Here is an 18,410-nt window from a genome sequence, read left to right as displayed (position 1 = left end):
ACGACGCGTGAATCAGGTCTTTGCGTCATCACTAAGGTAACGTAGGAAACAGTGGTCTGGTAGTCTAGAGTGGTGATAGTGCCTGCGTGGAGACCCGGGGTGCAGACAGTCAGTGTACAATTTCATTATTTATTCTAGGCCTATGAATCGTCCGGAGATTGTGAGGAATATATACGGGAAATGCATTGCACTTTATTTGGTTGAAAACGGTCAACAAATATGGTTAAAACCGGGATTTTTTTTCCCGGGCCTTTTTATTGTCAAAACTCAGTGGTAGCGCGTACCGTAACTAACTGGCATCGCGTTGGTGTTAGTGCGTTGGCGTACAAGGGATGTGACTCGCACGCACGGGTCGCATATGCATAGGCCAACTTTCCGTGCCAGAGAAATAGAAAAGAAAAGAAAGTAGGACAAAACTGAAAAGGTAGGCCTACTATGGATGGGTTATGGGTACAGGGTTGTGGATTAGAGTAAATAAATAAATAAATCTATATAAATAAAAGGAAGACGCATATGCATAGGCCAACTTTCCGTACCAGAAAAGAAAAGAAAGTAGGACAAAAAGGGGCAATGGGTTTGGTTAAGAGATGATAAAAATCGTAAGGATACGGGAGGCAGGAAGGAACCTAAAAAATGAAAGAATAAATAAATAAATAAATAATTCATGAAAAAGGAAGCTAAAATAATGAGAACAGAATTAAATACAAACGGGAAATCACAAGCTATAACTTATAAGCAGGAAATATGAAAAATGGGAACAAAATAATAGAAAAAAAAACCTAAAGCTAAAAGGACAAATCTAAGTAAGGGTAGATTTATAAAATAATGCATATGAACGGGTTTCAATAAATAAATAACATGGGAACGGAAAATCACAAGCTAAGCAGCATATATCTATTGGAACAAAATAGATTTATGTAGAAGAAACTGAAAAGAAAGAAAGAATAAAATGAATAAAAAAGAAAAGAAAGGGAAGACAAAAAAGATACGGGTATTATACAGGTTACTAAATGAAACGGGAGCAAAATAAAGAAGGAAAGAAAGAAACTAATCAGGAAACGTAAGAAAAAAAAGCTAAAATTAAAAACTAATCAGAAAATATAAGAAAAATGAAGCCAAAATAATGAAAACAGAATTAAATATATTAACATAAATAACGGGAAATCACAAGCTAAGCAGCATAAAAAAAGAAGCTAAAAGGAAACGTAATAAAGGACAGATTTAGAAAATAATGGGAATGCGGTTAGGCCTAAATAAATAAATAACATGGAAACGGAAAATCCCAAGCTAAATAGCAATTTTTTAATGGGAACAAACTAGACCCATGTAGAAGAAACTGAAAAGAAAGAAAGAAAGAAAGAAGCTAAATGGAAATGCAAGAAGGAACAGGTTTAGAAAAATAAAATTTACCTTTTCGCCAGCCCATCGGGCTGGTACCTGTTTCTGGGATGGGGTCAGTTTGCTCAAGAGATTAATTTTTATTGGTATTGGAATGACTTTTTGTTAAAACTTTTTGTGGTTGAATTTTTTAAAAAATATTTTAATTCGATGTGTAAGGAAAAGTAAGTATGTTTTGCCGTTTCAACGAATGAAAACGAGTGAGTATTACCAAAGTTATGTTTGAATTAATATGACTTTAAAAGTTTTAGGTATAGGCCTAAAATGTAACAATAAAGCAGTATACAGACTTTTTATTGTACGTACAATATTGTATGTACAATATGTACGTTATTTAATATATTGCCATTCTATTTCCAGTACTGTTTAAGTTTTAACGAATGTTTGATGACGTAAAATCGATAATATATTTCTGCTAGATATTGTATGTAACATATTATCGATTTTTCGTCATCAAACATTCGTTAGAACTTAAACAGTACTGGAAATAGAATGGCAATAGATTAAATAACGTACACATAGTACATACAATATTGTACGTACAATACTCGGAGTCTGAAGCCCGCTTAATAGTTAATATACAGCATCATATGGTCAGCAGAAGAAAAGTATGTCATTTCAGTGTCTTTGACCCGGAGTCCTTGACCACTGAACAGCGTGATATCATGTTGATAACAGATCTAAGAATCAAAATCTTTATCATATGGACCATATTGATGTCAAAGTAATTATCTATCCTATCCTGTGTCGTTTTATGGATAAAAATGACTCAAAATGCTATTGATGAAATAGTTGCTATCATGAACATCAGTTTTGCCTTTTCAACGGGAAAATCCGATGCAAAATAAAGTTTTTAGGGCCTAGCTATAATATGGGCATAATTTATGCATGTAGGCCTATAGTATTGAACAATGTACCCATTTGACATGCACTTATAGATAAATAAATTGTCTTACTTTATTAATTTAATAACTTCTATGTTATAAATAAAATGATAAAATGACACATAACGTAAGTGAAGCTACTTTCTATCTTTTTTATTTGATTCATAAACTTACAGTCAAAACACACAAGAGTGAAGATTGCAGTGAGTAATCAGTCCTTTATAAATGTTCTTGCCACCATCTATTATATAGTAAACTATACATTGCGAATTAATATCAAATTATTTTAAAATAAAAAATGTACATGTAAGGAGAGTTTATATTATGTTATATGGCGAATTTAAGGAGTATTTCGTGATCCTAGCATCCTCTTTTTATGACATTTTTCAGTAAAAAAAAAAAAAAAAAGCTTATTCTAAAAAATTTCAGTTGATTCCGATTTTGCCTTTACGAGTTATGCATGGTTATGTGTACACAATGTGTTGCAATTTTGTTCTGGTATACCGGAACGAAATTCAAATTTTTGTACATAAACATTATGTAGCCAGAGGTTTCCAGTGATATAAAAATTTTTGAGAAAAGTTAGGGGATGATGCTGTGGATCACGAAATGCCCTTTTAACTAAAACCTGCAGTCAGTGCAGTGTAGTATTTGTGACGTGGTATATCGAAAGCAGACACTTTTGGGCAGGATCGTAAATGGAGAAATAGCCAAAAATCTACCCGGGGTGATTTTTTCACGATTTGGGTTTATGATGTTATTAATGTTTAAAATATTGTCTGATCGTTTCAGACCGGAATATAACTGGCATGTTGTATTTTTGAGACATTTTTCAAGGTAATTCCTACTCTCAACATTGTCAATAATATTTTAAAGGCAGCTTATCTATTATTAATATTAAAGGCCCATTCAGTGATTTGCTCATCCGGACGATCGTAAAAATCATCAAAATGTTGGTACCGTACCTTTGTTATTACATAGATGTGCTAAGTCTGCGAATGGTTCAGCCAAAAGCCGTGTAGGCCTATTTAAGACAAAATAAGACATTTTACACGAATCTGTATTTTTAGATACTGACAGTATCTAAAATTAGCTACAAGTATTTGAATGGCGGGGCTTGAACTTCGTCAGTACTGCTGTTTTCTTCATTTTTTTTTTTTTTTTGCATTTCAAAAATACCAAATGACAATTTGAATGACTTAGGCCTATCCTTCTCTTTTAAGCAATTTATAAACAATTTTAATTTTTTTACTCTTGCACTGGGATCACTGAATGGGTCTTTAAGAAATGTGGCGTATCATGTCAAAAACAGACTTTGGGACGGCTTATAAACGCCGTTTTCCCCAATAAAATCGGACATTCCTAAGCGAAGAAATTGAGTTCGTAAGTTATGGTATTAAAAAATTGGAAATTGAAATATCGTGGGTAAAAAGCTGAAAAGACAAATAAAACCAGAACAGAACAATTTAGAGAACAATAATGAATTAATAATAATGAACAATAATGAATTAAAGAGTTGACAGGAGATTAGGAGTTAATGTTTTCTGCAGTTTCAGTGTACATCTTCTCACCGTTGATGGTTTGGTGGACTGTCATGTAACATGGATGTAGTAAGCCGTGATCCTAAAAATGCCTTTCACATTGACCAAAACTAATTACAAGACCTCTTCTACATTGAGGCTGGCTTTCCCTTTTAAAGGGAATTTTTATTAATGATTCTACCTTTTCAGTAATTTCTCCTGTTTTAGTGATCGCTCCCATTTACTCATCTAGCGGGGACCCGCGCGAAGCGCGGGTATCCCGCTAGTTAATAATAGAGTTAACACTTGCAGTGATATTTTGGAAAACATTTATTCTGGATTAATAGCATACATTATTTTAAAAGTGATCCCGCCCACTCGGCCACGGGAGCTTCATGATTAGGCTGGCAGAAATTCGAACCCATAAGCGGTCACTTAAACTTATCGGCGAACCTGGTGCAATTTATGTTTATTATATTTCCCATCGATTATGCCACTGTTTTTCCATGGCTCTACATGGCGGATGGCAATTTATTTCTCCCATTTACGGCCCTAGCTACTATGGGCTGTTTGCGGGGAGGAGATAAGTTTAATTGACCTCGTATGGGTTTGAATTTCAGCCAGCTTAAGCATAAAACTCCCGTGGCCGTGTGATTAAGGTACAGGTCTCGTAAACCTGAGGTCGTGGGCTCGATTCCCGGGCGAGATCACTTTTTCACATTTGATCAGATTCCCTTGTCATTAAAAAAATATTGAATATTGAATGTTGAATATTTTGTTGAGCTGGGATCCTTCAGGAAAGTGTTTGTCGATGAGCTTTAGGAAAGATTTGCCGATGTGTCCACTGGATCTTAATGCGTCGTTGTATACTGGTGCTGCGTCGTTGAATGCTTCTACACCGTACGAAATGTTTGATATGCGTCTACTGACCGAGGTTGGCAAGTTCTTGATGATTGAAGGCAGATGGTTGGAGTCCTTGTGGATGTACACTGGCCTGTCGTTGGGTTTGCGATATGGATAGTACTTACCATTGTCTAGGTTGAGGGTGATGTCAAGGAAGTTGGTTACTTTCAGATTGCAGTCGATGGTGATTTTTAGGCCTAAGTCGTGAAATGTCTTAGCGATACCTTTCCGTGCTCGATCAGCTGCGATGCCCGATGTACTTTTGATAACTGCAAGTCCGTCGTCACAGTTAAGTCCGATGTTGTTCTTGTCAAGCTTCCGGGATAGTGTGTTGAGAATGTAGAGTCCCACGAAACCGGAAACGCAACACCATTTGGTTTGATCCACCAGAATGTCGCAACCAACATCGGCAAATCTTACCTAAAGCTCATCGACAAACACTTTCCCGAAGGATCCCAGCTCAACAAAATATTCAACAGGAACACAGTTAAGGTAAGTTACAGCCAGCATTATCAGGTAGGTTATGCAATTGCCACAAGAATACAACATGTCCCCTACAAGGTAAGTGTCTGACCCCCAGCATAAAAGCATAAATAGACATCATTAATGACATGAACACAAATGTGACGCGATCAAGCAAAATCAGTCGGAACTCGGAAATATTAAATTTTCAGTTTCTTATAGGATAGTAAAAAACATTTGCAAATCTGGATTTTGCAGAAAACACCATTGAAATTGAACGACCAGTTCCAAAGATATGAGCAATTAAAGAGCTTCCAAAACAAAAGGAAACAAAAGGAAATATTTCCTTTGTTTGGCCACATCTCAAAATCAATATTACCGAGTTCCGACTGATTTTGCTTGATCGCATCACAAATTATACCTTTGAGCTAATTTGTATATTGAAGGAGGACAAACAAGCAATTATTTTTTGGCCTTCTTGCAGACACCGCTAGCTGATGCACGATTCAGGTGGACTCTTCACCAAACGCAGTTTTCCCGACATTCAATAATTTATTAATGCTTTAAGCAGCAATAAAATTGAACCAGAGGCTACCGATACGGGTGATAAACTGCTCAAAAAAGTGTTGTGACGATAATTCATTTGCAAAATTGAATATTGATCATTGTGCATTAAGCCATGATACACCGTACACTTGATGAACGGGTATCATGGTTTAAGGTATAATAATCAATATTCAATTATGCAAATGAATTATCGTCACAACAAAAGTATCGTTACACTCGAAAATGTTGTTTTGAGCAAATATATAAAAAGTATAATAAAGAATTGTTTTCCCTTGATTTATTACTATGTTAAAATATTGAATGCGATCCCCTGACAAGCCCCCTTCACCAAATGTAAATCCGAATTAATAGGTGCAGATGAAAAACGGTTAATTTTCTGTATTATTCGTTACATCCGTCCTTTTCTCTTTCACGTAAGCTTAAATCAGTGAGAAATACCACTCCTTGTGCCAGTTGAGCAATGCAGGCTGATACACTAAAGATTTTGAACGGAAGAAACAAGAAGTTAACCCAGCGCACTAATCCAATAGAGAAAACTGTAAAAAAACACAAAACAAGAGGCCAAAAATTATGCTCGTTTATATTAAGGTTGGTCTGAACCCTGGAATTATGGAAACTTTCGGGCCTCATAACTTCTAAATTGTTGGTCTAAAGTATATAAAAGTATACATATTTAGAATGGCAAAGACTTGATAAGTTCATCTGAGAGGTCAAATTTGGGCCAAAATGGCACTTTTGGCCCAAAATCCCCAAAATAATGGTTTTGGCCCACTTCTTTTTGTGCACCGAAATTCTTGGGCCAAAAATTTTTTTGAAACTAATTTTTAAAAACTAGATCAAAATATCTGGGACCCGTTTTTTCATTTTTTTGAATTTCGACTAACTTTGAGAAATTTGCGCCAAAAATGGTCAAAAAATGCTGATTTTTCAAAAAAATCATAAAAAAGCCCGATTTTGGCACAAATTTCAAATATTTTTGGTGAAATTGGTCAAAATTCAAAAAATGAAAAACGGGTCCTAGATATTTTGATCTAGTTTTTAAAAATTAGTTTCAAAAACTTTTGGCTCAAGAATTTTTTGTTACGGTGCACAAAAGAAGTGGGCCAAAACCGTTATTTTGGGATTTTGGGCCAAAAGTGCCATTTTGGCCCAAATTTGACCTCACAGATGAACTTATCAAGTCTTTGCCATTCTAAATATGTATACTTTTATATACTTTAGACCAACAATTTCGAAGTTATGAGGCCCGAAAGTTTCCATAATTCCAGGGTTCAGACCAACCTTAAGGGGACGCGATCTTTTGTGCTTAATTATAGAGGGCCAGGGATTCACTCTATCATTATGAAAATTATTTGAAGAAATCAAAGAGCCCTAGGAATAAAAATTGTAGTGTAATTCACCCCAGACACAATTTCTTTTTATGATAAAAATTATTTTTTTAATCGATCAAAAAACAAACGTTTTATACCAATTTTAAATTTAGCCTGAATCCGTAAATATGGAACATCTCGCCCTTTTTTAGGTCAAGGCTGTTTTTCTCTAGAGAAAGAATGAGGCCATATACTGTTGAAACATCTTTTGTTGATTTCGAATGATAATGTCATAAAGTTGTACATTTTAAGGTAAAATTCCTAGAACCAAAACAAAACATTGCGACGCAGATATTATATCATCATATCAGTGTCTCTATTATTAGTTTGACACATTTTCAAAACGTTCGTGCTAAACGGCCAATCTATCTTGACAAAACGCGTAATTTTTTAGTAAACAAAATGGCATTATGAGATTTATGTTTTATTATTACACTACTCCGCTCAAAATGCCACCGTTGCCGAGCGGTAAATCGCTAGGCGCGTAATCAAAGGAAGTTTCGAATCGCTGGTTCGAGTCCCATTTTCTTCAAAATTCATGATCGCATTCCGAAATGAGTCACTTGTCGGTAAATCGTGTATCGTATCCATAATTCAGGCAAATTTCACTCAATATTAACAACACAACAGTATTTTTAAAGAAAAAAACAACAACAACAGAATAACTTATACAGCGATCAATGGTTATCAAAGGCAAGCATTGTGGCATGTAAAATCCGCCATTATCTACAATGTACTGCAATTTTTAAATTTGGTTTTTTTTCTTTAAAAATGCTGCTGATATTGTTAAATATCGAACGAAATTTGTCGAATGGGGTACCAAATATTGTGAATACGATTTATAGTTCTGAAGCTATAGAGTGCACACCAGTAAATAGTACAAGTCTCCTACACCATGGGATGAAAAAATCCGAGGAACGGTCAACACGATTTAATTTAATCTGAGACCATGGTCTCAGATTTAATACATTAGAAAAAGGTTAAAACCCAAAGATTTAGGCCCTGATTCATATTTAATGCTCATTTAGGCCTGGGAAATGAGCAGGATCCGACTTTTTATGACGATTTGGCTAAACATTCAAAATGTGTTACATTTTCGAAACACCAAGCTATTTGTGAGGTGTCGTAAGCTGTATAGGCTATAGGGTGATCTAGTCGGCATTTTTCTGGAAAAAAATATAATTTCTACAATGGATGTCTTTATCTGACCTTCGACTTGCAGAAGGGGTAAGTTTTGAAGAACTGAGTGGCTCTGGAGTCAAGAAATAGACGTTTTCCCGGACCCTATTTACTGATGTGACCCTATAGACGTATTTGTAACGGCTGGGTTACATTTAATCATGAAGTCGCCTCTGGACTTCTTTTGCAGTAGGCCTACAGTTTTGAAAATTGTATTTTTATTCGGCAAAATGAATTTAGTTTTTGACGATACTAACCTGTAGGACCATCAGTAAACCAAATGAGGTACTGAGCACAATCAAATATAGCCACAGAAAATCCTGTCACATCCAAAACCCACTGAAAAATAAATTACAAACTATGGTCAGAATTCAAAAAGGTCGTTGACCTATGAACATTTTTTCGTCATAGCGCCCTCCTAAAAGGCTGACACATAACAAACTATACATTTTTGGAATTATCATGACCATACGAGTATTTTGATATATTACTTGACATAATTGGAGCATTCTGAAAATTTGACCCCATGTGACCTTGATTGACTCCTCCTCGGAGGTGAGCCCAAGCTAAATTTATTCAGAAGATCCCAAAATGACTATCAAACTTTTGTTCTATGATTTGGTCACGGATTCTACAGGCTGGTCATGTACTATTTGGTGTTTTAGGAAGGATATGTAAACGACAGATAACACTAAAAAATATGAAGAAATTATTTCCAAACCGTGTTAAGTCTGCAACCATTATGTTTCTCATTTCAAGAATGCTGGTTAACAATATGCAGACTATTGTCTCATTTCGTAAACAAAGGCCACACAGTATTGTTACCTTTCGTTTGCTTTATAATCGTTCACCCAACTGAAACTATAATATCAGCTTATTGCTCATTGCAGATGTAAAACAGAAACATGTGCAGTGTGGATTTAAGTAGAGAAGATCTGATTTAACATAGTTGAGCTGTTTTCAATGAGTGTTATCTTGGTTTAATAGCTTTTCATGGGGTTTAAGTCCTGCAAAGGTCGTGGTGAATTCTACTCTAGACATGGCTGCATCATGATATTTATATTATCAACGCAAACCGATGGTTAAGGCACGATTATGTATGAATCACTATCGACCCCGTTCATAAACTATGCCTATAGGTTGGCAATAAAGCCGGCGCCAAGTCTGAAGTTGAGCGAGAACTGATTGAGTCAGTTCTCGTGCACTCGTTCTCGCTCACTTCCCCCTCTTCCCACACACCCCCACACCGGTGCCGCTGCAGATTGTAACCTCATAAGTTGACTTACCGGAGTATAATAGAAGGCCATTAACATGTTGACTTCATTTCCAGTTAACTTGTGTGTACCTTTATTCATCATAGCTGAGCTGTAAAAGAAGAAACCCACAGATAGGACACTAGAGAGCTTGCGATCCATCTCATACATGGAAGGCGTTTTGAAAAACAAAAAACAAACAAAACTGAAATATTCGGCCTATTTCAACACCACGTTTTTTTTACTGACAGAAAATGACCCAAATTCTTACGTTTTCACCCACTGCTCTACACTCATAGAAATTGTTCGTTGGTATTACTCAGTAAGTTGATGTAAGTCGTTGCGTCAACTTTCCGAGTAATGCTAACACGTACAATTTTGAGTAACGCTGACTCGATATCATTATGTTGGTCGCACTCACTTTATTGAGTTGTTACAACTCAGAAAATGAAACTAGGTTAGCATAATTTTCTAGAGGTGTGCTATAGTATACAAAATTTTGCACTGATTACAAAAATAAATATTTGAATACTGCTAATTGTGCAGAAAATGATCCAATTACGTGAATTAAGTACCAAAGTACCAAATTGGAATAACTCAAAACAATAAGTACCAGTAAGTTAATATGAACGAGTTACATCAACTTACATGTTGAGTTACAATAACTCAACTAATTGGTTCTTTGAACCATGTTTATTTTTCTAAGTTCCCTGAACTTGAATTAAGAAGTTGGCATTACCTAAAAAGTTGATGCAACGACTTACATCAACTTAAGTAATGCCAACAAAGTTGATTAGTTGACGGAACTTTTTGAGCTTTTTCAGTATTTCTTAAGTTCGGATAACTAAAATGAATTTTATTTTGGCAACTTTTACATTATTTTTGAGTTGTCCAAACTTTTTGCTTCTCAGAAAAAAATGAAAGTGGTCACGGCGGAAATATGATATGCAGTAGAATCAATAATATCTTGGCAGAAAACCCCGAGTTGGGTCACTTTTTGCCATGTTCGCACATGTGAAGTTTGTCGTAAAATGAACTGCCATGCCTATCTTCAAAGATCCCAGAACAAAAACTAAATATATTTCATGTTTTTCTTTCACTTAATTAACAATAGTAAATAAATGATATTCATTTCAAATTTATAGATTAGAAAATGTCCCATAATTAAAGGAGTATTTGGTGATCCTAGCATCCTTTTTTTTTATGACATTTTTCAGAAGATATCCACGAGAAAAGTTTATTCCAGAAATTTTAGTTGATTCCGATTTTGCGTTTGCAAATAATACATGATTAAGCACGGATTTTTAAATTCTCACTGCACGAACGTGCTAGGAGGCACGTTAAAACAGCCCCTGGCCGTGTGCATATTGCAATCCGGGTTACGTCTTGACGTGCCAATACACATAATCATGCATAAACTCGCAAATGCAAAATCAATCGTGTAAAAAACAGGATTTTGACCAATATTGAGGGCGTCCTCCTCAGAAAATGTTACAATGTTACTTTTATGAACCAGGTGTGTACTTTCTATTTTCATCGAGCTGTTGCTTAGTAAAAGTAATGACAAGTCAATTAAAAAGGATTTATATTTTAAATGAAATCTACCCTTCTAAAATAAATTTGATATATTCGCGAACCAGGTGTGTACTTTCATCGACAATAAAAATCGAGTCATAGGCAATTTCAAGTTCACGATTGGGCATTACAATCATACAAAAAGTAGAAATTCGAGAAAACTTGTAGAGCAAATCACACATTATGGCTTGACCTTTGCCATTGAACACGAGACCATGAGTGTAAAGATAAATTATGAATGATATACAAACCCTTGCATTAACATCCAGTGGCTACTTAGATTCAGTGTTATCTGAAGCCACATGTAGAATTTATAAACTTGGCTCGTAGATGCTGCATATGTTACTGTATACAATAATACAATTCCGATTTGATCAAAAATAGCATCAAGAACTTGACCGAATTTAGTACCTATAAAAAAGCAATGGCAGTGATTCATTATTAATCGGTTGGGAAAATGTATGTTGCATATTAAAGATAGTTGAGTTTACCTTATAAACCTTTAGCATTATTCAGGGACGCAGCTCTATACAGGCGCAGAACCCTAATCAACCTTTATATATAATGACCATCGCAGCCAGGATTAGCTCCCTGAGTACGGACTGTGACAATCAGCAAGAGAATTTCGATTTGAGATAACTGGAATTGTCGCGATGAGGGTCTATGTAAAACTATACATAAGTGCCCCGGGGTAAGTAAACCCCCGGAGTGGGTCTATATAACATTAATTAATTAAAAGTTTATCCAAAATTCCAAACATGATAAATTTAGAAGAGTCTTTCATTTTCACTTACACTGATTGAAATATCTAGCGGCTATACCATCAGCAGAGTCAAGAATCACGGCAAGCAAAAAAAGAACAGGAACGAGCAAGTAATACTCTTTACTTAACGCTCCCATCACAATGATTAGCAAGATACGACTAAATGCTGAAAGAAGACAGACAGAACAAAAATGCAAGTGATTAACAACGGCAACTTTATATATGCTGAGTTTAAAACAAGAACTGTCTTTAATAAGGGGCTGTGCAATAATTATGAGTAATTCTAAACGGTATGCCAAAAATGCTGTCCCCTCTCACGGCCTGTCAAAAATCGCTTGCCCCCCCCAGCCTGCCCAAAAATATTTGCCCCCCCCCCCGCCCGCTTTGCATATGGCAATTTCTTTTATGTCAATTTGCAAACCTTAAATGGTCTAGATATATATTGTGTAAGGGCAGCGAGCAAGAAAATGTGCATATTTAAGCATTTCCGTATTGTTTTTATAAGCCTTTTTAGAGCATTTTATTTAAAAAGCGCCCCATGAATGTTGCCAAAAATTGCTTGCTCACCCCTGCCTTGGTCCCAGGTTATCCACAATAAAGAATCTATAATGAATTACCAAGTTTGGCGAACATTATTTCGGAAAAAAACGGACATTTGCGATGCGAAGAACAAGGTCGTGCGCACTTCAATAAAACGTCGAATTTTGTTTTTGTTTACGATAAGGGTGTCAAATTAAGTTAATTAGTTTCAAAAGCACTGAAAGCGCCCTGCGAGCTAAGCACTGAGTAAACACTAAGTAAACAGTCACAATACACTACAATACAGTCATGCTGTTTAACATGAACACCCGCAAATCCTATGTCTGGTCTGATATTGGGTCACTCATACCATTACACAGAAGAAACTCACTTGAGTATTGTTTATTCAACTAATTTGTCAACATTATCATGTTAGTGTTCAAAGGGTGGCTGCTTTTTTTTTTTATTGCAGACTTGACATTAAGTACGGAATATTTATTCACGAAGTGCTAAGATTAACCTGAAAGGGGTCTGGATAAACCGCACGGGTTAAATAATTATCGGGGGGTGTCGGGAGATGGTGTCAAATAATTGTTGATAGAAAATGTGCTTTCCATGAGTGCTCATGTAGGTGTTTATCAGAACTGCAATTCACTTGTAATGTACCAATATTGAATGTGGGAGGAGCTTTTGAAAAAATGGCTCTTAAAATTAGTGCATACTCACTAGGGTCAAGTGTTATAAACTTAGGTCGAGTAAAAAAATACACATTTTTTGAAGATTTTTCAAATGTCTTTTTATTTTGTAAACTTTCAGTTATAACTTGTTGAAAAAGATGTTTCAGAAGTTGAAACTTATTTTATGGCTTTGTAAATGCATAATACATCATTTAAGAAGAGTTTTGTGATCACTAGAGGGGCCTACCTCTCAAAACAATAAAATAAAAAGGACCTCCTCCTTTTTCTCAGATCAATCTGTATGTCGAATACCCAAAATATGGTGCCAAATACAGGTGTTTAGCGTCGTTTTCCAATAAAAAATAAAAAGCCCCTCATCCTCCTAATTTTTAAAAACCCGGACGACACACATCTTCATCAGAAGAAGTCCTGTTATGTTGTGATGGACTTGCCCTGTTGTTGACCATTGGCGACTGAAATTGCCGACCTTATACAACGCCCTCATTCGACCAAAAGTCCATATCAAAAATTAGTTTCAAATGAAATATTAAAAAAAATCATAGTGAAATGTGCCTCGATTTGAGGCCTTTTTGACTATCATAGTTGCCTGGTGTACATTTTTATTAAGAAATAAGTATAGTTTCTCACCTTTTATTTTGCATACATTTGCATATACATGCGCATAAGAACAACTATTTTAATATATGCTTTTTTTGTAAATTTGAGTTTGCTTTTTGATGTATTTTATCCGAATTTGTAAAATGAAATAAAATAAAATAAATATTATAGTAACAAAAACAACTGCCAAACTGACAACTAGACAAAGAAAAAAAAGAGAAAACTTGTACTTCAAGTATAAATTTTGTCACGTTTATAGGAATAACAAAATCGAATATTGATTGCTATGACCATAAGGGTTGTGGTTAAAATCATGCTACGACATGTGGCTTCAAATATGTAATCGATTGGTAATCCAACCAATAGATAATTCGTGGCTACGCGTCTGGTACAAATGGGCTAGGGGCCACGGCTGCCAACAAAAACCAGTCCGCCCCTGAACAAATATGATTCATACTATTATACTAGTACATACTTATGAGATTCGGAATAAAGAGGAAGATATTCTCCTTGTCCTGATGACCGGCATATTTGGTGTCCAATTCTTTTGCGTCTTTATGAGTTTCTACATTTCGATGCATTTTCAATTGGCGTTGTCTGATATAGGCCTACCATGCAAGAAAAATCAGCTAACACAACAGATCCAGTCTCCCACATACATGTAGAAGCACATATTATTATGATAGAATCAGCCAATGTATTTTAACCGATAAACATTTGCATATTAACCGCATAGTCAGATGAAAGGTTCATGATTGATCGGAGATTATATACGTATTTATTAGTATTATAAACTAGTGATAGTACATCGTGTGTATGCGCTTTATTCCGTAATCAATAAGTATGATGAACAAACGCCTTTCTAGCAGAACGACTCGTAGCAAAGTAGTACAATAGAAGTATATTACGTTTAGCATTTTGCTAATTTTAATCTGCATAATTAATTAGAGGCTATTAGAGTTTCAAGAAATTAACCCTATTAATTATGCAGATTAAAATGAGCACAATGCTAAACACAATATATTTCTATTGTGCTTGTACTACATATGTCTCAGCTAGTTAGTCCTTATAGTTACTTGGCAAATTAACGTTACATAATTGGGCGTGTGTAATTTACATCTTTGGCCTCGCTTTCAGTTTTCCACTTCGCTAACTGAAACTCCGGTCTAATTGAAGTCAGCAGAGCCAAATGCCACCAACGACATCGAAGTGGTTAATTACGAAAAAGGGGGGATTGCTCCATATAACATAACAACAAGTAGCCTACTTATATGCGCCTTTGCCTATCAAGGCGCAAGAGTAAAGAAAACCAAAAAATTTAAACAAAATACAGAAAGCAATGTCAGCAAAACATTAAGGAAATAAGTGAGTTTTGATCAATGACTCAATGAGTCCAGGCTGATAACATTCTTGATTGTAGATGGTAAGACATTCCAAAACTTTGGAGCAGTCACTGAAAAGGCTCTATCCCTAGCACATTTCCTGGTGCGAGGAATGATCAAATTAACACTCTCACTGGACCTAGTACTCAAAGCATGTATGGAGCTCTTGACCGTGAGACAGTTGGAAATGTACTGAGGAGAGAGCCCATTCATTGACACAGGCGTGAGTGTCTTGAATTTGATTCTCTCATGAACTGGTAGCCAATGAAGATCTCTTAAGAGTGGGCTCACATTATCAGACCTAGGCGGCTTGCGATATATCAGCTTGGCACATTTGTTCTGTAATTTCTGTAGTCTGGAGAGATCTTTCTGTGTTATTCCATTGAGCAAAATGTTACAGTAATCAAGACGACAGAGAATGAGGGTTCTGACAGTATTTTGACAAGTATTGAAATCCAAATTCTGGTGATGTTTCTAATGAGCCCATTGACTGATTAGCATAGTTGGGTGATTTGAGCAGACATACACATTTGACGATCAAAAACAACCCCAAGGTTACGAACAGAAGTGGATGAAAAAATTTCCACATCATCAAGAATAAGGCTAACATTAGCAATATAAAAAATGATGGGGAGATGCTGCCAGAAAAAAATCAGTCTTTTCTTGATTATTAAATTAAAGTTTGAGCTTGTTTTCAATCATCCAAGTCTGTATGTCTGCAACACATCTGACGAGCTTCCATGATGCACACACTACATCACCAGGAATTGTAGGATCTACCACCAAATAAATCATCAGCATATATATGGTATTTCACATTATGCTGAGGTAAGATTTGCCCAACAACATAAGTATAATACACAAAGGCCAATGGTCCGGTTACAGACCCTTGAGGGAACAACATATGAAAAGCAACGTTGTGAATAACAATTACCCATATAATATACATACTTTCGGTTGTAATTACCACAATTCTGACACGTTATTGTTCACATCATCTAAACAAAACGTATTTGGGTAGTAAAAAAATATGAGCTTTCTTGTAATGCTAAAATACCAGTTTTGATGATGTGGGTATCTCTAGAAGTCTTTCCACCTAAAACAATGGAATTTTGTTTAATTTAGAGTGAAAAACAACATGTGAGAAATAGTAGTCTACGAGGCTGTGAAATCAGGTAAAATCTTCTGTATTGACGAGGTTCGAACATGCCCCGGGGAACATGCCTTCGTTGCATTAGTCGCAAATATCTAGCATAATTCTAATGGTTCTGTAAATACCTCCACAAAAGGGTAGGAAGTGCCCAGGCCCCCACCCAAAGTATTCTGAACACTCCCTATAACACAAAACTGCCATTGTTCAAGGTATGTATAACGTCAAATTTAGATTTATTTAGAAGAGTTTCGAATTATTGATTTAATTGGCAATCTTGATGAACTTATTTGTGGATAATATTGAATTACGAATTCAAACATCACGTGGCGATCCTCCAACATCAAATGGTCCTTCGGTTGTTTTAAAATGAATCCAAAGACCACGCTTAGATCCTCCGGTAATTTCCAACAAATCCAACACTAAGTGGCGATCCTTCGACCACTCTTTGAATAATCCGTTTTTGAATTATAAAAAATTGAAATGCACACCTAATTCTTAATATTTGGGATATACGTAAAATTGTTTTGTTTGATTTTAAAGAAATTTTTTGTTAAGACTTTATATCGCTTTATTATTGTTTATGACGCAATTGATCAGTTAAAGTACTTTCGTAAATGCGTTTTTTGTTTATTTTGTTGTTTAGATAGGCAATGCAGTGCTCTTCTTAAGTTCGTTTCACCTCGAATGTGTTCGTTTAGCAGTTCATAACCTTTGTTTGTCTTGATAGTATTGTCTAACGTAAACTCTTTATTGTCATGAAGCTTTTTAATTTGCAAAATAATTTAAGTACAAGGCATTAAATGCTGAGATTAGAATTGAATAATATACCTTGCATTATTGATTTACCATTTAGACTTCAAGCTAACAATGCCAAACGTGTGACATAAGTGATTAAATATTGGTTTTAATTGTGATTTATTCGTTTGTTTTGTTTGGAGACCTTTGATTGCATATCAATTTGTAAGTGCTCTTTAGCAAAGTCATAGTTCATTGAATTTACAATCGTATGACAAAACAGGCAAAACAATTTTTGCACAAGATTTGCAATTTAAAGAAAATTGGCCATTGCTCATTCTAGTGACGCTAATGTATGGACAATATAAGTGTGCTTTTTCATTTAATGACATAAAATTTGACAAATATTGTGAGGAACACTTGAGGTTTTGACTTCTAAAACCTACATTTTGTCAAAATATGTGCTTGGATAGGTAGTTTTCAACAGATTTACCACATTCGCCTTGCTATAACATTGAATTGCGTTATCTGTTGACCTAGTGATGAAAAGAGTTTTTAGGGGGATAAGTGTTAGCTTTTGTTTGATATAAAAATATTCTGATTAGATGAAGGGAACACTTGAGGTTTCGACAAAACCAATTACAGAGGCCCATTTTCCCAGCTAGAAGCTCCAAAGCTCATACGATGCTATGCACTCAACCGTGTAGTGTAATCAAAGACTGTGGTGGAGACAATTCACTGCTTGCTGTTCTCGGCTTGGAAGCTCTTGGACGAAAATGTGTGCTCGCTGCTCAGGTGTATTGAGGTAGAAACTGTGCGTAGATGATTTATATTAAAAAAGAATCGTTTTTGTATAGAAACCTTACCACGTATGCTAATTCCAGTGCATTAAAAATATTAATAAGAAAATGATATGGTATGAAAAGAGAATGTTGCAAATAATCTATTTTATTACGCATATGAATATCTACAGTTTTCAATCACTAGATGAGTAAGCCAATCACGATCTGTTTCTGTCAATTACCTAAATTAGCAAGTATCATATCAATATATATATTTTTTGTCCAAACCTATAGTGTCAGCGAGTGAGACGTTATGGTCCTATAATTGCTTGTTAAATGTCTGTTTTCGGATTTTCAATTGGCCCGTTATTATTTCAGCTCACATACATGCGTGTCGTTTAAAATCTGCCAGAATACTGATATATTTGTTTGTAGACTCCTTCAAGTAATCACTGATGGCGGCTTTATTTACCTAGCCGGGACACCGGCTAGGTCTTGTGATGCTATCGGATCTTTCTTCTTCTTCTTCTTCTTTCTTCTGGCAACAAATTTCAAAATGCTTCTTCGCCTACATGTTACATCCTACAATGACGTCACTTGCACATATGCATCGGCTATATCCAGTGTCTATAGGATATTCACAAATTTGGGGTCAAAGGTCATTAAGGGT

General features: G+C 35.5%; 1 protein-coding gene across 1 annotated transcript; it reads right to left on the bottom strand.

The window, feature by feature from the left end:
• Positions 1 to 5,949: 5,949 nt before the first annotated feature.
• LOC140165341 (CDP-diacylglycerol--inositol 3-phosphatidyltransferase-like) lies at positions 5,950 to 11,516 on the bottom strand. The gene is made up of 4 exons (XM_072188672.1): positions 11,363 to 11,516; positions 9,570 to 9,648; positions 8,541 to 8,622; positions 5,950 to 6,270 (listed from the first exon to the last, which is right to left on the bottom strand). Exons 1-4 carry the CDS (start codon positions 11,413 to 11,415, stop codon positions 6,116 to 6,118), a joined length of 369 nt encoding a protein of 122 aa, XP_072044773.1. The 5' UTR covers positions 11,416 to 11,516; the 3' UTR covers positions 5,950 to 6,115.
• Between the last annotated feature and the right edge of the window lie 6,894 nt (positions 11,517 to 18,410).

Source organism: Amphiura filiformis, chromosome 12 (assembly GCF_039555335.1).
Source record: "Amphiura filiformis chromosome 12, Afil_fr2py, whole genome shotgun sequence".
Lineage (NCBI taxonomy): Eukaryota > Metazoa > Echinodermata > Ophiuroidea > Amphilepidida > Amphiuridae > Amphiura > Amphiura filiformis.
Note: the sequence above shows the minus strand (reverse complement) of the source record. Positions and strands in the feature narration are given on the sequence as shown.

What these genes read in the sequence shown, in the direction of transcription:
- LOC140165341 (XM_072188672.1), bottom strand. Translation starts at nt 11,415, where the DNA reads ATGTGGCTTCAGATAACACTGAATCTAAGTAGCCACTGGATGTTAATG. An exon ending in CACTGGATGTTAATGCAAGG is followed by an intron (nt 9,649 to 11,362) that starts GTTTGTATATCA and finishes CTTCTTTTACAG; the next exon opens with CTCAGCTATGATGAATAAAG. An exon ending in GTTTACTGATGGTCCTACAG is followed by an intron (nt 6,271 to 8,540) that starts GTTAGTATCGTC and finishes GTTTTTTTACAG; the next exon opens with TTTTCTCTATTGGATTAGTG.